Source organism: Anguilla rostrata, chromosome 4 (genome assembly GCF_018555375.3).
Source record: "Anguilla rostrata isolate EN2019 chromosome 4, ASM1855537v3, whole genome shotgun sequence".
Lineage (NCBI taxonomy): Eukaryota > Metazoa > Chordata > Actinopteri > Anguilliformes > Anguillidae > Anguilla > Anguilla rostrata.
The window spans coordinates 34,976,269-34,996,657 of record NC_057936.1 but is presented as its reverse complement, the minus strand read 5'-3'; the positions used below and the strand labels follow the sequence as shown (position 1 = coordinate 34,996,657).

General features: G+C 54.2%; 1 protein-coding gene across 3 annotated transcripts in view; it reads left to right on the top strand.

Annotated features, from left to right (window-relative positions):
- Positions 1–20,389, top strand: part of zeb1b (zinc finger E-box binding homeobox 1b) — a 96,305-nt gene that overhangs the window by 26,701 nt on the left and 49,215 nt on the right. Inside the window, exon 1 of one of the 3 annotated variants that reach the window (XM_064332373.1) lies at positions 72–175. The exons of the other annotated variants lie outside the window; for them this stretch is intronic. Within the exon in view, the coding sequence (XP_064188443.1) occupies position 175 (1 nt within the window). The 5' untranslated portion in view covers positions 72–174. Of the gene's footprint in view, positions 1–71; positions 176–20,389 lie in introns of those variants that run through there. 3 annotated transcript variants of the gene reach the window in all.

Genomic DNA, 20,389 nt, shown 5'->3' with positions numbered 1-20,389 from the left:
CTGGCCCCGCCCCAGCACAGAGCTGGGTGGGGCTACAGAGGCCCACAGAGTCCTGGCGGGGCTCAGACAGATAGGGGGCACTCACTGCTCTGCCCTATCATGAGAAAGGGGATGCTTGCTTCTGTTCCAGGTTCCCAAAATTTCACCTCTTGACTGGATTACAGACCCTTATACAGTATGTAATGTTACTGAGAAATATTTATTTTTGCTTAGCCTTTTTCTAACACTCTAGAATGCTGTTTTTTTTTTCCTGCTGTGTCTAACGTTTTTGAAACACACTGGCACCACTAGCAAACTGGTAACCAAGCTGGTAGTTAGTTGAGAAATACGCTGAACAATAAATAATGCTTTAAAAAAATGGGCTAATCTTTCTTGTTATGGAGTAGTATTTATACCTTGTACTACACTGGTTGCTGCAGGAAGTGTTTCCAAGGGCTTTTAAAGTGTCGTTTTTTTTCCCTATAGTTGATTAATTTGTGTGACTCAGCCCCTGAATTTGATTAACATCTACAAAATAATGTCTTCGGATTCCATTGTCACAGTCAAGTGCACCGTACACTTCATTTCATCTGCTCACTGCTCGTTACCGTCGTAGTTCAGGTCTCATGAAGAATTCATTCGGGTTCCAGGAGCAGCTTGCCGTCGTAACTTAAATCAGGCCGTTACTCCTTGAGTGTTGGTTCACTTGAGGACAGAATGTAGGTAGAGGTCGAGCAGTATCTAATGGGGGCCAGTGTGTGTGTGAGACCGTGCCTGTTTGTGTGTGTGTTGTGTGTGAGAGACCGTTTGTGTGCGTGTGTGTGTGTGAGACCGTGCCTGTTTGTGTGTGTGTGTGATAAGTGCCGTCCTCCAGCGACGAGGCGCTCCATCACACGCAGCCAGGCTCGCAGGGCGGGGCTTATCACGCGAAGCGGCAGAACATGGACGCTCGCTGCACATGAGTTGGGGGGATGGGGGGGTGGGGGGGGGGGACGACCAAGAAGGGCGTATCATCACCTGGCCAGGACGTCCCGCCTCGCAAACAGACCTCCGCTTTGGTCGTGGTGGGGGGGGGTGGGTGGGGGTTGGGTTTCTGTTAGTTTCGTTATCACACCTCCCCTGCTGACGCGCGGGCCCCTGCGGTGCACCTGCTGGAGACGCTGACGCCGGCGCAGCGGGGGGCTTTTTCTCACAGTCCTCTAGGAGCGCTGCGCGGGGGCCGCACGGCCGGGCACGCCCAGCTCTCCCGCCGCTCCGCCGCTCTGATCAGACCAGTCAGCTGAGCGGCTGTCGTCCGGGCGACGCTCTGTAGCGCCTCCAGTTAGCGCTCGTCACCTCCTCTCCTCTCGCGCCGCCCGTCTGTCAGGAGGGTTTATTAACCTGTGAGGCCCGGCCGGCCGTGGGCCTGTCCTAACGGCACGCTTTCTCTGCACACTGTTTAACTGAAGTCCAATATGTGCGTGTGTTTGTGTGTGTGTGTGTGTGCGTGTGTGTGTGTGTGTGTGTATGCATGTGTGTGTGTGTTTGTGTGTGTGTATGTATGTGTGAATGTGTGTGTGTGTGTGTGTTTGTGTGTGTGTGCTTGTGTGTGTGTGTGTGTGTGTGTGTGTGCTTGTGTTTGTGTGTGTGTGTGTGTGTGTGTGTATGCATGTGTTTGTGTGTGTGTGTGTGCTTGTGTGTGTGTGTGTGTATGTGTTGAGTGTGTGTGTGCGTATGGTGTGAGTGTGTGTGTGTGTATGCATGCGTGTATGTGTTTGTGTGTGTGTGGTGTGTTTGTGGTGTGTGTATGGTTGTGGTGGTGTGTGTGTGTGTGTGTGTGTGTATGTGTGTGTGTGTGTGTGTGTGTGTGCATGTGTTTGTGTGTGTGTATGCGTGTGTGTGTGTGTGTGTATGCGTGTGTGTGTGTGTGTTGCGCAGGTAGAGAGGGGAAAGCGGGGCGCTCTTGTCCCTGGAGATGAATTGGCTGCTGTGGAATGTAAACACGCGAGCCAAACAAACTGCAGGGAGAGGCAGCGTGCTCAAGGGCTGACAGGGCCCGGGAGAGAGAGGGAGCGAGAGACATAAACACAGTGCAGGAGAGAGAGGGAGCGAGAGACATAAACACAGTGTAGGGTTGAGAGGGAGCGAGAGACATAAAGACAGTGTAGGAGAGAGAGAGCGAGAGAGCGAGAGAGAGAGAGAGCGTGTTTGTCTGGATCAACTGCTGGACACAGCGAGCTCTTCAGGCCGGTGCTGACTCCGGACCCAGGCAGTCCATGTTTAGCTCTCATCTATAAATACGTGGGCAGTGCCCGCCCAGGGTGAAACGGGGATTGCGTTGGCCTGCAGCCTCGCAGAAAGGTGGTGGTGTCGACGGGGATAACAGCGTTGGCCGCCGTGCTGCGGAAATTCGACAAGCCTCACAGCTGAGCGGAGGGCGGCCCCCTCACCCCCCGTACCAACACACACACACACACACTCACACACAAACTCAAACATAAACACACACGCACACACACAAACATAAGCACTCACACAAACACACACACGCACACACACAAACATGAACACTCACACAAACACACACACGCACACACACACTCACACAGCGTGTGCTACAGAGCGCGTGTCCTATCCTTGGCCCTCAGGGCTGAAGCAGGGAGGTGTAGCTGCACCGTATGACTGAGTGAAAAAAACAGAAGTGGAGAGAATCTGTGAATAAGGGTGGATAATGGATCAATGTCTGAGGACTAAGTGCCGGGCTCTGGTTTTCCCCAGCCTTTAGCCAGAAAGAGAGCAGGCTTATTCATCCAAGCTGACCTACAATTGATTTCTGTTGACTGCTAATAGTGGGGCAGCTATGGTATTTGAGCAGGAATTGTGACATGAATTTATATCTTTTACCTTTTTGAAAGAAAACGAAAATAAAATGCTGTATGAAAGGTTTATCTATGAGGATGAGTATAAAAATGTCTGAAGATTTTACAGAATTTGGCCTGTCCTTTCTTTCCGCATCCTGCTCTTATTTTCATAGCTTAAGGTACAGATTTATCACAGATAAAGCTTTTCCTCGCTTCTCATATCTGCTGGTACTTCTAGAAAGAAGTCTTGCCGGTCTCAGTGCTTCTCTGAATGCACTAAAGATGAATGACATGACCGAATGTCACAGAAAGTTCTGAACGTGATGTTACCTCATAACCAGACAGAGACCTTGCTGGAATGTCCCTGAATATCCTCCAAAAGTTCTGACCCAGTGTCATTTTATGAGTCATCTAACGCCTACCTACCTGTAAGACTTAATACAGTTCTAAAATTTTTTTGAGTATGCCTGGAGGATAACTTCACCTTACACCTTATAGCCTAAATGGGGCCAAACAGGAACGTTGCCCAATGTCCCCAGGATGTCCCTTGCTAGCCGGGCACGGACAGAGTGGGAGCCATCATTTTTTTTGGGACTGTACACGGTCAACTGAGGAAAGGCTGCAGCCATGACGCTGTCCGGCCTGGCGGTAATTCCCCCCTCGTTGTCCACTGCTGTCATGCTCTCATCGGGCAAAATGAGTTCTGAAGTGCAGCTGTTGACTCAGCTGACTGCGTCTTACAGTGTGCAGCAGCCGGCGAGAGTTCTAGCCACCTTGAAAGGGAGGGGGGGGGGAGAGAGGTCTGCTTTTTCTCCCCTTTTCCAGAAAATGCCCCCCTTCCCTTTACACACTGAGGGCCTTTTGTGTCTCGAGATGGACGAAAAGGTCACGCGGAGCGGGCCCGTCTGATGTCGACAGATTTGGTTTGTTACGGCATTTAAAAGGCCGATCCGGTACGTTTTCCCCCCCGTGTCCCGTTTCCCCCCCGCGAGAGGCTGACGCCACATTCGGCCGCAGTTCCTCGCGCTCTCCGGGCTCACGGCTACCGCGGGTACAGGCGGCCGGCGTCTTGGGACGCGCGGCGCCGAGCGAGGGCCAGCGTGCGTGCGTGGAGCTCAATCTTATCGTGAAATAAGTAAATAAATAATAAATAAATCCACTGAGCGTTTTATGGACAGGGTGCAGATGTGTTCTGAGAGGGAGCTGGACGGCTCTGAACGCAGCGCACCCCCAGTGCGGCCACTGGATTGGCCGGATTGGAACTGCGGTGAAAGCAGCCGAGCGGATCAATCGCACGTACCCCCCCCCCCCACCCGCCCCAGTTACCCGTGTTCCTTCTTTATTGCTCGTGTCCCGCCTTGTTTGCGGGCAGGCGGAAGGCCACGGACACGCTGGAGATATACTGCGGCGGAGACGGCCCTGCGTCCGCGCGGCCTGCAGTAAATCCCCGATGCGCTCAAACGCATTAAAAACCCAGAGTGCAGTGCGCCGGCGTGTTCAACTGCGCTTTTACTCAGGCTCGGGTCCGTCGCCCCCCCTGCAGCTACTCTGGGTCTTCATGTAAAACGGCCCCTGTGATCAGCCTTATTAAGGTCAGTTCGACTCTGAGCAATCTGATATTTTAACGGGAATAGTGGCTTCAGGCTGAAGGCGGAGGCTGTTAACGTTCCGTGAGAGAAACCAGAGGACCCGGGTGGAAATGACTTAGAAGAATCACCCCAGCACTAGAAAACACATACTCATGCACCCGACGGTCGGAAGTGCTTATTCATGCACCCGACGCTCGAAAACACGCAGTCATGCAGCCGATGCTGGGAAACGCTTATTCATGCACCCAACGCTGAAAACCGCTTATTCATGCAGCAAGCTCGCACTATGCGCGCTGAACGCTCTGCGGGATCTCATGCGCGAGGTACGATGACTGCATGAGACTCTGGGGCCCTTCAAAAGCGAACCGGACTCAGTGGCGGATTCATTCCAGATTACAGGGGCGTGGCGAACCCAGCGGGCGACTCACGGCAACGTGCAGTTCGCCCCCCCCACCGCATCCGCGTCACTCCTGCTAATGGAAGTCACACGGAGCCAGGGCGCCTGAGGAGAGCTCGTGGTCCCCCCCCCCCACCCCCCCACCCCCACCTCGTGGGCTGACGTTCTCCCGCCACCCCGCGATCACACGTTGTGTCACGAGGAACATCGTGCTTCAGAGGCCGCCTGGGTTGCTCATTCGCTGCGAGAGAGCGCGAGATTCTCTTTTCCCGGCCGAGGCCGTCCTTCCGCACGAGAGAAGCCCACGCAGAAACCCTGCATAATTCATCGACCTTGAGTAGGCATTGGCGGTATGAAATATGCATGGTGGTCCCGGCAGTAAGGAAGCGTCTTGTTTGGGAAGAGGGAGACCGTACGCCGTCAGCCCCAGCGGCTGCTTCGCGGTGGACCCTCGTAGGGAGTCGGCCTTGGCCGGCTGTACCCACTCCCCCCCAACCCCCCCCCCTCCTCGTCCAAGCCCCGCCCACAAAACGTGAGTCCTGTGAGGGAGCATCAAGGTTGTCACAGCGACAGAGTGTCAACCTCTCCTCCAGAGGCAGACCCCACCCTCCCACCCTCCCTCACCCTGCATCTCCTCTACGCAGACAGTAACTGATCACATTCTCCTTTCAGTCATGTCCTCAGAGAGAGACGGGGGGAGAATAAGGAACAGGCTAAAAGAAAGCGCAAAGCCAGCGTTTCTCCCCAGCCTGACGGCTGGGCGCCTTAAGCAAATTGAATCAGTGTTTCTTGCAGTTCAGGCTCTGCATCGCCCCACAGCTTCAAAATTTTGATCGATTTTTGCATTTTGCTTTTTCTCTCCCCTCCCCTCAAACCCAATTTGTTTAACTACACTGGTCTTTTGGACGAGAAGTAACAAGTCATGGCTAACCCTATACGCCCGCCGTTGCTAGCTTTGTGCGCGTTCTCTCTCTCTTTCTCTGCCTCCTTCTGTCTCTCTCTCCTTCCCTTCCAACCTCTGTGACATATCTCCCTACACTTCAATCCTACTTTCTCTCTGCATCTCTCTTTGAACTCCTGTCTTTCTTCCCTTCATTCGTAATCTCCACCTCAGCCTCTGTGTGTGTACTTATTTCTCAGGGTGAGGGGCCTGTGGTTTGGAGAATGGGGGGGGGGGGGGGATGTAGACTGGGGGGTGGGCGGTTGCCGGTGGTGTAACACCTGAGCACATGATCCTCGAGTTAATTTGAGACAGTTAAAAGGAGAAAAGGAGGTCAACCTCTTCCTTAATCCCTTATTCTTGGCGAAGCGGTGTGGCGGGTTCTATTTTTGGGCTGACGTCGGACCTTCGCTCAGCAGTGCACCGGGGATCCTGCCTTATTAGAGCCTGTCGCGGCCCATCAGCGGGAGCAGGATATTAATCCTCGAGCCGGGGCAGCGATTACCGTCGGATATCGTCAAACACTGAGCGAACGCGGGCCGGCGTCCGTCGCGCGTGGGGCGGGGGGCGGGGGGGGGCGGGGCGGGTTGTCGAGGAAACGCGGAGGCGGTGTGAGGGGGATCTGCGCCGGCGTTGGCTTTTGAAGCGAAGCGTCTCTCCTGGAGCCCCGTTGCATAACAGCGTGCGCGCTGAGTCCCAGCGGAGTGTGGGAGCAAGCAGTGGGTGCTGTTTCTGCACGGCGGGTATCCCTCGGGGACTCTTCTTAAATCTTCTTAAAACCGCTCTCAACAGCAGAGGCACGAGGCGCAAACACACCAGTACAGAACAATACAGTTTAGAGTGAAACCTTTCACCACAGCGAGCATAATCTAGCGTGTGGGTGCATTTCTTCATATAACCAAGGATGTGGGTCCTTTATCTGGGTGGAGTTATCCTTTTAAGGGCAGGTGTGAACTGTCCCATGCCATTGCAATAGTATGGTTAGAGATTTTGGATGTGTTAGAGGATCACACCCTTCTCTTTGATCTCTCCCTCGAATGTGTGAGGGGTCCAGGCCCCAGCCTACATTACCCAGATTGAGAGAATGCAGCACTGCGGTGGCGGTAACTCGATCGCCGATCCGCCTCCCTCTCTCTCCCCCGTGGACCACAGGGCCCATCAGACCATTCTTTGTCCAGCGTGACACAAAAGGATGCGTGTGCGCGAGCACACGTGTTAGCGCGCGTGTGCCTGTGCTCAGACCTGAGAGGTACTCGATGCTTTATTGCGTGAGGTAGCGGGGCGCAGACGGCTCACCAGCGTAGCGCCAGCCTGAGAGATTACTCTGTGCCTCTCTGACCGCCGGCCGTTAAACACAGAGAGAGGCTGGGACACGGCCGGGTCTGAGACCAGAGGCCAGGGCGACAGTGACAGCGTTAGGGCAGGGGAGGGTAGAGGTGGGGAGGAGAGAGGGGTGGAGATGAGAGCGAGGGAGGGAGAGAGGGGTGGAGATGAGAGGGAGGGAGGGAGAGAGGGGTGGAGATGAGAGGACGGTAAGCACGGACGGACGAGGGAAAGGCAGCGAGGTGTGCGACGGTACACAACTGGGCCTGTAACCAAAATTATTATCCTTTATGTATGCAGGGTAGGTTGACTGAGCACACATTCCACGCCCTGTTAATCCCCCCACCCCAAGCAATGTGTCTTTGGATTGTGGGAGGAAACCGGAGTGCCTGGAGGAAACCCTGTGAGGCCGTGGTGCTATCCTTTGCACCACCGCCCAAAATCACATGGCACAGGCCCCCATGCAGGAGGATGGCAGTGGTACTCTCCACCGTTATGCTGAACTGATTTAGCCTGTATGCAGTCATGTAAACAGATGCAGTCACACATGCGGGAAATGAAAGACACCCTGAGTGAAGCAGACCTCCTGGAAGATGAAATAATAAAGGCAGTAATGCTCCAGATAGCCCCCCCTCCTCTGCCCCTGTGCACCCTGGGTGCGGGTCGACAGAGAGCCCGGGTGACACACGGCTCGCTTACGCCACGCCGGTGAGCCCGGCTCCTGCCGCTCGGGCCCCGGCACATTTTATTTAATGAAAAAAGTTATCAAATACCAATATCACCCACGTGAAAAAAAAACTGTTCCCTTAAACTTAATAACCGATTGCACCAGCAGTTACTGCAACATTCCTGGGTGAGTTGACGCTGTGCCCTTGGAGAAATCCTTGCAAGCTGACCACGAAGATTCACCGCCGTTCCAAGTGTTCTCCATCTGAAGATAATGGTTCTCAATGTGCTTGGGTGTGGTTCCAGAGCCTCGGAAATGGATTTGTAACCCTCTTCAGATATATTTCAAAAACTTTATTTCTCACCTCTTCTGGAATGCTTTTAGAAACTTAGTGGTGACTAATTCCCTCTGATGGTAAGCATCAATACGAGTGAGGTTTACATTCAACATGGCTGGCTGCAATCAAGTCTGCCTGTGATCAATCACCTGAATCTGATTACAATTAAATAATTTTAATTAAATTGACTACATAAGGGGGCAGTTACTTATTCACATGGGTGATATGGTTGTTTTATAATTTTTTTTCATGAAATAAATAAAATAATGTTTTGTGTTTGCTCATGTTCCCTTAGCCTAATAGTACAGTACATCTTGTCTAAAGATCTGAAGCGATTCAGTGTGAAAAACATGCAATAACAGGAAATCAGGAAGGGGGCAAATACTTTTTCGTGGCATTGTATGTGTGCGTGTGAGAGTGGGTAGGTGTGTGTGTGAGTGTGTTTGTGAATGTGTCTGTCTGTACGTGTGACTGAGTGTGCATGCATACACCTGTGTATGTATCTGTGTGTGAGTGTGTGTATGTCTGTGTGTATGCGCGTCAGTGTATGTATCTGTGTGTGTGTGTGTATGTATGTATCTGTGTGTGAGCGTGTGTATGTCTGTGTGTATGCGCGTGAGTGTATGTATCTGTGTGTGTGTGTGTATGCGCGTGAGTGTATGTACCTGTGTGGGTGTGTATCTGTGTGTGTGTGTGTGTATCTGTGTGTGTGTGTATGTATCTGTGTGTGTGTGTGTATATGTGTCTGTGTGTGTGTGTGTGTGTGTGTGTGTGTGTGTGTGTGTGTGTGCATTTTCTCTGTTTCTCAGCCTGGCTCCTCCACCCAGTACAGTGGAATGTGAGCTGCAGATAACGGGCGGCCGGAGAGCAGTGAGCGATGGGGAAAGGTGCGAAGATAGCGAGGCTGGGGAAACATGGATGACTTTCTGTGCTCTCGCACACACACACACACACACACACACTCAACACACACACACACACACACACACACACACACGCACACGTCAGATCCTATCTCGGCCGTGACCTGACAGATACTGCCCGATGGCGACTGCGCTGTGATCAGCGGTCGTCCATCTCCGGCCGAGCGGACTGAAGACACCGCGCCTCTGTCCCTGAAGAGCGCAGTGATTTCTGCCTCCTGATTCGCAGCGCCGGACGAGCCTCAACCCGACTCGCTTCCATAAAATATCCAGCCATGTAAGTGGGCGGTAGATCAAAGTGCAGCTCGCCTTGGGCCCGGCGTCTGCCGGGTAAATTAGAGACGCAGGATCGGCGTTTGCGCGAGCGTTCTCCGGCCACTGACCGGGGGGAAGTCCAGGCCTGCCTGTGGAGTCGCAGGCGACCCGGTCACCCGTGCAGCCGCCCCGAATCGCGTGGGCTCGGGGAGGTGGCGGGTAACGGCGCCGCCCGCGGGCGATTCCCGTCGGAGGTTGTTCTTTTTCTCCCTCTCCTCTCCCGTTCCGTGACGCGCGCGCAGCACACGCGCAGGCCCGCTGATTGGCCGCAGTCGCTCCAGCCGTTGGGTGGTTATTCGGGTGAGAAGCGAATAGGTGCACCGTGGATGTTGAACAGAGGCCCTTCCTCTCCGCTCCGCTGCTTTTAACCAAAGGACCTGCTGCGCAGCGGCGCGGGGTGATCTGTGCTGTGCTCGACATTCAGCTTTAATTTGCTCACCGTAAGGTGTGTGTCTGTGTGTGTCTGTGTGTGTGTCTGTGTGTGAGTGTGCGTGGGTGTGTGTATGTGGGAGTGCGTGTATGTGTGTGAGTGCATGTGTGCGTTAATGTGTGTTTGTATGAGTGTGACTGTGCGTGTGAGCGTGTGTCAGTATATGTGCTTTATGTGTGGTGTTGTTGTGGTGGTGTGTGTGGTGTAGGGACTGTGTGTGTTGATGGTGTGTGTGTGTGTGTTTGTGAGTGTGGTGTGTGATGAGGTGATGTGTATAGTGTTTATGAGTGTGGTGTGTTGTGTGTGTGTGTATGAGCGTGTGTGGTATAGTGTTATGAGTGTGGTCATTAGTGTTATGAGCGGTGTGTGTGTGCTGTGGTGTGATGTGGTGTAGATGTGTGTATGTAGCGTGTGCGTGTGTGTGTGGTGTGTGTGTGAGTGTGGTGTATGAGGTGTGTGTGTATGAGCGTGTGTGTGTGTATCTTAATGGCGCTGCTCTTATCAGCAGAGCGCAGTGCAGGTGGAGCGGCCCACAGAGCGGGGGGCAGGTGGGCGTGCTCGCGGGGCGCGGGGGCGTCGCCTTATCTCCCCGCGGGATCGCGGCAGAGCTCAGGTGTGTCCCGGAGATACAGCGCGGGCCTGCCGAGCGGAACAACAGAAAAAGCGCCGTGCGCTGCACTGGGCCGCTGGCCGTGTAGCGTAACGGACGGGGGGCTGGGCTTGTGGCTGGGAGGTTGCAAGTTCGATTCCCAGGAGGGGCAGTGGTGTTGTACCCTCAGGCGAGCTACTTAACCCGAATTGCTCCAGTAAATGTCCACCTGTATAAATGGATTATATGTCGAAAAGCTGCGTAAGCTTACTCTGGATAATAGCGTGCGCTAAATGCTCAAATTTAGATGTAGTGGGCGGTAGCTCTTTCCTGCCTGGTGCTCTGTGCCAGAGGGGGGCTGTGTATCAGCTGTCTGATGTACACAAGCAGCTTGCCCCCATCAGCCGTGGGCGGAGCCCCGCGCCGTGACTGGCGGCTGGACGTCCATGGAAAGGGTGAGCCAGCCTTGAAGGCTCGCATTTCTTTCAGTGGCTCCTGCAAGCGGTAATTCCTCCTAGCACAGTGACCGTGGAAATGGGCGAGGGGGGGGCGAGGGGGGCGGGGTGTCGGCGGTATTTGCAGCCGCGCATGGCTTGCAGCTGGAGGGGTTACGTGCGTTTGGCCTCTGATGTTTTGTCTTCAGATGCGCAGGGTTGGAATCGGGGTCACGGCACACAGAAGAGGCGTACTAAATCTCTCTCTCTCTCCATCTCTCTCTCTATCTCTCTCTCTCAAACACACACACACACACTCACAGACGCACAGACACACACGCGCACACACAACACCCTCGTGTGCCCGCACACACACACACACACACACGGCCCTGGACACACATCTGGACCCCCGGCCCGTCAGATAGCTCCTGTGTCTGCGGCGCCGGGCGGCCTCCTCCTTAGCGCCGGCGCTTAATTGAGATTGATGGACCGTAATTAGTCTCGTTTGTTCCTTTCTCCCGAGCCCGGGCGCAGAGGACTGTGGGTAACTCAAGAGCCTAAGTACAGAAACGCGCGCCCCCGTTTCATCCGCGCGCATCGCCGCCGGGCCGGTCTCCAGCGAAGCCCGTCGGCCCGACGCGAGGCGTCGTCAGAGCGGGCGGCGCGGCGCGGCGTAGCTCGCGGCGACAGGAAGCCGGTGTGTACATTCTCCCAAGCCGCCTGTACGCTCAACTGTAAACAGGGCGCATCCGAGCCCCGTCCTCCGCCCTGAGAGGAGCTTCCTTTAGCAGGACCCGTGTGAAGTGACCCCCGCTCCTGCTGGAGGGGCGGTGGGGGGAGGGGGGGCGGTGGGGGGGTTCGCGACATAGAGGTCAGGTGAATCCCAGGTGAGGAAACGGCATTGTTTTGAGATCCGGCTGTGGGAACAGACGGAATTATGCACTGCGCGTGACTTTCTGCACGATGTACGCGGCGGGTAATTATGGACGTTTTGCTCCACGCTGAGGCTGCTGAGAGTGTGACTGTCTCTGATTTGTGGAGAAGGATAAAATAAGATGCACTTTATCTTCCCGGAGGGAAAGGTATTGTGAACGCTTGATTACGGCTGTTTGCATAAGACGCTGAAGTAAAGAGAACAATAAAGTAAGCAGCAGTAATTAGCTCCAGGTAAAGCCAGTACCCACAGCCAGCAAATCCAGCCTGTGAGAACACACTGTGTCACAGAGCACTCAAACTGTGCTGAGACCTCTGTGTGTGTCACAGAGCACTCAAACTGTGCTGGGACCTCTGTGTGTGTCACAGAGCACCCAAACTGTGCTGGGACCTCTATGTGTCACAGAGCATCCAAACTGTGCTGGGACCTCTGTGTGTGTCACAGAGCATCCAAACTGTGCCGGGACCTCTGTGTGTGTCACAGAGCATCCAAACTGTGCCGGGACCTCTGTATGTGTCACAGAGCATCCAAACTGTGCTGGGACCTCTGTGTGTGTCACAGAGCATCCAAACTGTGCTGGGACCTCTGTGTGTGTCACAGAGCATCCAAACTGTGCTGGGACCTCTGTGTGTGTCACAGAGCATCCAAACTGTGCTGGGACCTCTGTGTCACAGAGCACTCAAACTGTGCTGGGACCTCTGTGTGTGTCACAGAGCACTCACACTGTGTTGGGACCTCTGTATGTGTCACAGAGCACTCAAACTGTGCTGGGACCTCTGTGTGTGTCACAGAGCACTCAAACTGTGCTGGGACCTCTGTATGTGTCACAGAGCATCCAAACTGTGCTGGGACCTCTGTGTGTGTCACAGAGCACTCAAACTGTGCTGGGACCTCTGTGTCACAGAGCACTCAAACTGTGCTGGGACCTCTGTGCTCTGTGTCACAGAACATCCAAACTGTGCTGGGACCTCCGTATGTGTCATAGAGCACTCAAACTGTGCTGGGACCTCTGTGTGTGTCACAGAGCACCCAAACTGTGCTGGGACCTCTGTGTGTGTCACAGAGCACCCAAACTGTGCTGGGACCCCTCCACCCCGTCCCCTCATTTCCCGCGGTAGTTGTCGGTGGCGGCGCCAGAAAGACGGCGGGGTGGACCCGCGCCTCCCAGTGCGTTCCCGGGACGCGTTCGGCGCGTGCCCAGGTCGGTTTCGTTTTTGGTTTTGTTTCGTTTTCCCGACCCGCAGCATCTGCACTTTTCGAACGCCCCCGGCGGCTCTGATTCACGGCGTGCAATTTTGGTGACATTCCGCCGCGTCTCCGGGCCTCTGCTAACACCGACTGGCAGCTAAATGTCACATCCGGGAGCGTTGCCTGGAAACAAATTCATTACATTACATTACATTACATTACAGGCATTTAGCAGACGCTCTTATCCAGAGCGACGTACAAGTGCATAGGTTTCAAGATGTAGAGGCGCAAAAGAAACACTAGAGTGAAGTAAGGATCGTAGTGCCAGAAGTGACCACATCGATCAGGACTCCAACCCTGTAGAGTAAGCTTGTTCAGCAGCAAGAATCCTACCAAGTACAAAGTACAAACTAGCACTGGAATCACACCTAATCGTACAAAAACAATCCTACCAGATACACTAACATAATCAAATTATCCTAGCTAGGTACAATGAGCTGAACTATAGGCTAGGGAGGGGTGGGGAGAGGTGCAGCCTGAAGAGATGAGTCTTCAGTCTGCGTTTGAAAGTGGTGAGATTCTCTGCTGTTCTGACCATCACGGGGAGGTCATTCCACCAGCGAGGGGCCAGGACAGACAGCAGGCGGGAGCGGGAAGTGCAGACGCGAAGAGGGGGAGGTGCCAAGCGTCCAGAGGTGGCAGAACGGAGAGGTCTGGCTGGTGTGTAGGGTCTGATGATCCTCTGAATGTACCCTGGTGCTGACCCCTTAGCTGCCTGGTATGCAAGCACCAAGGACTTAAATTTGATGCGAGCCATAACAGGCAGCCAGTGGAGGTCAGTGAGCAGGGGGGTGACATGGGAATGTCTGGGGAGGTTGTAGACCAGACGCGCTGCAGCATTCTGGATGAATTTTGGTAAATGGACTGCATTTATATAGCGCTTTTATCCAAAGCGCTTTACAATTGATGCCTCTCATTCGCCAGAGCAGTTAGGGGTTAGGGGTTAGGTGTCTTGCTCAAGGACACTTCGACACGCCCAGAGCGGGGTTTGAACCGGCAACCCTCCGGCTGCCAGACAATCGGTCTTACCTCCTGAGCTATGTCGCCCTGAAATTCAGATTTCATTAGCGCTGGCGCCGAACGGGGGAGAGGGCGCTCGGCAACTCACGGCAACCAGGATTTCCTGGCAGCCTCAGCATTTTGCGTTTGTTTGTTTGCTTTTGGCGGTTACGCGGTAAATAAGGGGTGTTGATTCAGGGGGGGAACGCATTGTTAGTGACACTGGATATTTACAGTGTACGGCAGGTAACGTGTGTCATTGTTGCACTTGTGAGGACTGTTTCTGAACAGGGACGTGCCTGAAGAGGCTGGCACGTTCCTCACAGCCTCCTCAACATTATTTTAGGAGATTATTTGAAAAACAGGAACCATAAAAATGAATTTGTTATGGGGGGGGGGGGGATTTAATGGGTTAACGACCTATATTTGATGACGTTTGGCTGTCAAACCTGCTCAGGGCATCGAGCTGGAAAGGTTACATTCGACATGAATTTAAAAGGTCTTCCGTGTTCAGCTTTCTCATTTTTCCGTTTGTTAGGTCGGTTTGGAAGTCGCGTGCTGAGGGCCGTCTGCCTAAATCTCTGCCTTTGAGTTTGTTTGGGTAGATAATTGTCCGTAAAGCCATTGTCTGCGTGCGCAGAAGAGGGTGTAACGAACACAAAGCGTGACACGGGCGAATAGGACGCCTTTGTTTATGCGATCGGAGCCCCGCCCTGATTGGCGGCGTGCCGAGCGCAGCGGAGCCTGACTCGCGAGCTCTCTGACTCACAGGCGCGGACAGACCCCCCCTTCCAGGGCGTGGCCCTGTCACCGGAATCCCCCTCGCGCGTGTAACGCCCCCTCCCTTCCCGCATAGTGCAGAATGGAAACAGTTTTTGGGTCTGGGTCGAGCGTGTCCTTTTAGCCTGGGCTGGGTAGTGTGAGCGCAGTGAGCGCGCTCAGACCCCTCATGTCCCTGGTGGAGTTCAGCCCTCGTCTGAAAGCCACTGCAAAGGAAGAACAGAAGGAAGGCAGGTGGTGAACGGGGGCTTTTGGGTTTATTGGTGTTGGGGGAACAGGCAGTACACAGAGGTGGCAGTGACAGGGGCTTTGGCCTCGGGCACAGTCGCCTGCTTCCTGTCATTCTCTGGAGCTCTCCCGGTCCCTCTCTCTCTACGTCACTTTGCCTCTCTCCCTCTCCCTCCACTTTGTCTCTTCTTTCCCCCTCCGTCAATCTCCCTTTGCTTTTCCCCATCCTTTCTGTCTGCCTTTCCCTCCCTCTCCCTCTCTCCCTTCCACTCTCTCTCTCACTGCATCTCTCTCCCTCTCACCCTCCCTCTCTAAGCCTCTCCCACACCCACTCTCTCTCCCCCTTTCTCTCCTGCTCCCACCCTCCCTGTCTCTCTCTCTCTCCCTCAGTCTCTCCCTCCTGCTTCCTCTCTCTCCCTCCCTCTCTCCCTCCCTCCTGCTCTCTCTCAGGAGAGGGAGCTGTACTGGAGCACCTGGGCCTGAGCAGGAAGCAGCTGGACGCACAGATTAGGTGCCCTATTGGCTCCTGCGCAGACCCGTCACCCTCTCTTTTCTCTGCGTCCTTCTTTCCGGCTGCATTGTTCTGCGCTCACATCCTGACCGCCTCCTCCCCCTCCCCCCTCCCCCGCTCCTCCTCCTCCTCCTCCCTCCCCCTCCCCCCCCTCCTCCTCCTCCACCCCCCCCACCCATCCCATAAGAGCCGTTCCAGCGCCGCTACAAGTGTCCGGGTTACCTAAAATACCTCCCGCCAGCGTCCTCCTTTTCAGCGGCTCCAGAAATAGACCCGTGAGCGGCCGAAAATAGTGCGGTCAGAAGTGAAATGGTACCTGCGGAGTGAACGCCCCCCTGCCCCCCCCCCATAACTACTCCTCCGCCGCGCGGCTGCGTTTTTGAGGAACCGTAAACACGCGGCGGGACGTGAGGACGGGCCGGTCGGCGCGGGGGGGGAAGCGACCCCACACCGCGCCGCGTGGCGGGCCCCCGGGGACCCGCCTGTTTACTGTGAGGAGGAGCCGACGCCCGAGCCGCCATCCGTCACGCAGACGGGCCTCTGGGCGCACCTCGCCGCCCGCCGCTTCCTCTCCGCCTATTAAAAACCGAGGTGCGATCGCCGGCTCTGCCAGACAGAGATAGAGACAGAGATAGAGATCTCTGAGGCGCAGCTACATTCGCGCAGAAAATATTTTAAAAAACTAAGACATCCTGTTTGAGACGCATCTTCCTTTTCTCTGTGAACATTCTTCTTCTGCCTCACTCTGTTGCTCGGTTTGTTCAGCTCCGGAAGAACCTTGTCTAATGACATGGCCCTGTTGCATAAAATGTCGCCCAGTTACCCTGCTGGGTATAGCAAAGCTCCACCCTGTGGGTCTATATGAAGCCCACACCCTGCTGGGTGTACCAAAGCCCCACCCTGTGGGTATAGCAAAGCTCCACCCTGTGGGTATATATGAAGGCCACACCCTGCTGGGTATAGCAAAGCTCCACCCTGTGGGTCTATATGAAGCCCACACCCTGCTGGGTATAGCAAAGCCCCACCCTGTGGATATATATGAAGCCCACACCCTGCTGGGTATAGCAAAGCCCCACCCTGTGGGTCTATATGAAGCCCACACCCTGCTGGGTATAGCAAAGCTCCACCCTGTGGGTATATATGAAGCCCACACCCTGCTGGGTATGGCAAAGCTCCACCCTGTGGGTATATATGAAGGCCACACCCTGCTGGGCATAGCAAAGCTCCACCCTGTGGGTCTATATGAAGCCCACACCTTGCTGGGTATAGCAAAGCTCCATCCTGTGGGTATATATGAAACCCACACCGTGCTGGGTATAGCAAAGCTCCACCCTGTGGGTATATATGAAGCCCACACCCTGCTGGGTATATATGAAGCCCACACCCTGCTGGGCATAGCAAAGCTCCACCCTGTGGGTATATATGAAGGCCACACCCTGCTGGGCATAGCAAAGCTCCACCCTGTGGGTCTATATGAAGCCCACACCTTGCTGGGTATAGCAAAGCTCCATCCTGTGGGTATATATGAAACCCACACCGTGCTGGGTATAGCAAAGCTCCACCCTGTGGGTATATATGAAGCCCACACCCTGCTGGGCATAGCAAAGCTCCACCCTGTGGGTATATATGAAGGCCACACCCTGCTGGGCATAGCAAAGCTCCACCCTGTGGGTCTATATGAAGCCCACAGCTTGCTGGGTATAGCAAAGCCCCACCCTGTGGGTATATATGAAGGCCACACCGTGCTGGGTATAGCAAAGCTCCACCCTGTGGGTATATATGAAGCCCACACCCTGCTGGGTATAGCAAAGCCCCACCCTGTGCGTATATACATGAAGGCCACACCCTGCTGGGTATAGCAAAGCCCCACCCTGTGGGTATATATGAAGCCCACACCCTGCTGGGTATAACAAAACCCCACCCTGTGGGTATATATGAAGCCCACACCCTGCTGGGCATAGCAAAGCTCCACCCTGTGGGTATATATGAAGGCCACACCCTGCTGGGCATAGCAAAGCTCCACCCTGTGGGTCTATATGAAGCCCACACCTTGCTGGATATAGCAAAGCTCCATCCTGTGGGTATATATGAAACCCACACCGTGCTGGGTATAGCAAAGCTCCACCCTGTGGGTATATATGAAGCCCACACCCTGCTGGGTATAGCAAAGCCCCACCCTGTGCGTATATACATGAAGGCCACACCCTGCTGGGTATAGCAAAGCTCCACCCTGTGGGTCTATATGAAGGCCACACCCTGCTGGGTATAGCAAAGCTCCACCCTGTGGGTCTATATGAAGCCCACACCCTGCTGGGTATACCAAAGCTCCACCCTGTGGGTATATATATGAAGCCAACACCCTGCTGGGTATAGCAAAGCTCCACCCTGTGGGTATGTATGAAGCCCACACCCTGCTGGGTATACCAAAGCCCCACCCTGTGGGTATATATGAAGTCCACACCCTGCTGGGTATACCAAAGCTCCACCCTGTGGGTATATATATGAAGCCCACACCCTGCTGGGTATAGAAAAGCTCCACCCTGTGGGTATATATGAAGGCCACACCCTGCTGGGTATAGCAAAGCTCCACCCTGTGGGTATATACATGAAGCCCACACCCTGCTGGGTATATCAAAGCTCCACCCTGTGGGTATATATATGAAGCCCACACCCTGCTGGGTATACCAAAGCCCCACCCTGTGCGTATATACATGAAGGCCACACCCTGCTGGGTATAGCAAAGCTCCACCCTGTGGGTATATACATGAAGCCCACACCCTGCTGGGTATATCAAAGCTCCACCCTGTGGGTATATATATGAAGCCCACACCCTGCTGGGTATACCAAAGCCCCACCCTGTGGGTATATATATGAAGCCCACACCCTGCTGGGTATACCAAAGCCCCACCCTGTGGGTATATATATGAAGCCCACACCCTGCTGGGTATACCAAAGCCCCACCCTGTGCGTATATACATGAAGGCCACACCCTGCTGGGTATACCAAAGCCCCACCCTGTGGGTATATATATGAAGCCCACACCCTGCTGGGTATACCAAAGCCCCACCCTGTGCGTATATACATGAAGGCCACACCCTGCTGGGTATACCAAAGCCCCACCCTGTGGGTATATATATGAAGCCCACACCCTGCTGGGTATACCAAAGCCCCACCCTGTGCGTATATACATGAAGGCCACACCCTGCTGGGTATAGCAAAGCTCCACCCTGCTCACTCGTACTCCTAACAGTTTAACCCCTCTGGTTTACCTGGAGCTCCACCCTGCCAGTGAACTGTATTGGTGGCCGGTGTGTCAGGCACAGTTTTCGGGGGCTTTCCGTTGCAGTCATTCATGCGGCTTGGATGAGCACACTGAGCGTGAGGTGGAAACAGTTTTGCCCGTGTGTGTGGGTGTGTGTGCGTGCATGTGTGTGAGTGTGTGTGTGTGTGTTCGGACTCTCCTGGCTGAAGCGGTAGTGCGGTCTGAGTTTGCCTCATGGTACGACTCAGACTTCAGGAAGTGCCAGCTGCGTGGTAATGCTTGTACAATCCCGGTAAATTCCAAGATGACGGTATAAGAGCGGTTACAGATAGAGGAAAAAACGGTCACGCCGTGCTCTGGGTAATCTCCTGTGAGGGCAGCCGTGCCAGGTCTGTGCTGACGATAAGTCAGAGAGAGAGAGAGAGAGAAAAGGTTTGGCAATGCTTTTGTGCTTTGGCAATGTAACTTTACCCTTGCCATGCCAATAAAGCTTATTTGAATTTGAGAAAGAGGGGGAGAGAAGAAGAGAGAGGAAGATAGAGAGAGAAAGAGAGAGAGACAGAGAGAGAAAGAGAGAGAGAGAGAGACAGAGAGGGAGAGAATGAGATAGAGACAGAGAGGGAGAGAGTGAGATAGAGAGAGGGAGAGAGTGAGATAGAGAGAGGGAGAGAAGTGAGATAGAGACAGAGAGGGAGAGAGTGAGATAGAGAGAGGGAGAGAAGTGAGATAGAGACAGAGAGGGAGAGAGTGAGATAGAGACAGAGAGGGAGAGAGTGAGATAGAGACAGAGAGGGAGAGAGTGAGATAGAGAGAGGGAGAGAGTGAGATAGAGAGAGAGCATTTGCGTTATCTGCGGGCCCTGGCTCTAGACACGTGGACGCTCTTTTCAGTCCCAGGCACAGGGGGTTGATTGTCTCTCAGCCTTTGGCCGCCATCGACACGCAGCTGCTGGGCGTAACAAGCAAAAACGGCTCCATCAATACCCTCCTCTCACTGGGACCCTCATACAGATTCACACATAACAGAGCTGTGAGATCCGCTCTCTGTCCACTGCCTGCCTCCCTCACACGCACACACGCACACACACCCACACATACACACACACGCACACATACACATGCACACACACACCCACACATACACACGCACACCCACACATACGCACACACCCACACATACACACACACACCCACACACACCCACACATACACACGCACTCACACATACACTCACACACATACACACGCACACATACACACGCACACACACATACACACGCACACACACACCCACACATACACTCACTCACTCACACACACCCACACATACACACGCACACACACCCACACATACACATGCACACACACCAACACATACACACGCACTCACACATACACTCACACACACAAACACACACATACACACGCACACACACACCCACACATACACACGCATACTCACACATACACACGCACACATACACAAACACACACACTCACACACACACACACACACACACACTAACAATCTCACAGATCTGTTCAGAGTGGTTCTGCGGTTAGCGCTGGTATTTACAGGTTGCCTTACTCCTCTCTCGCTTCACTGGCCTTCCGGAGTGATAGACTGCTCGCCTCCGCTGTCGGTCGGATCATTTGTTTTCC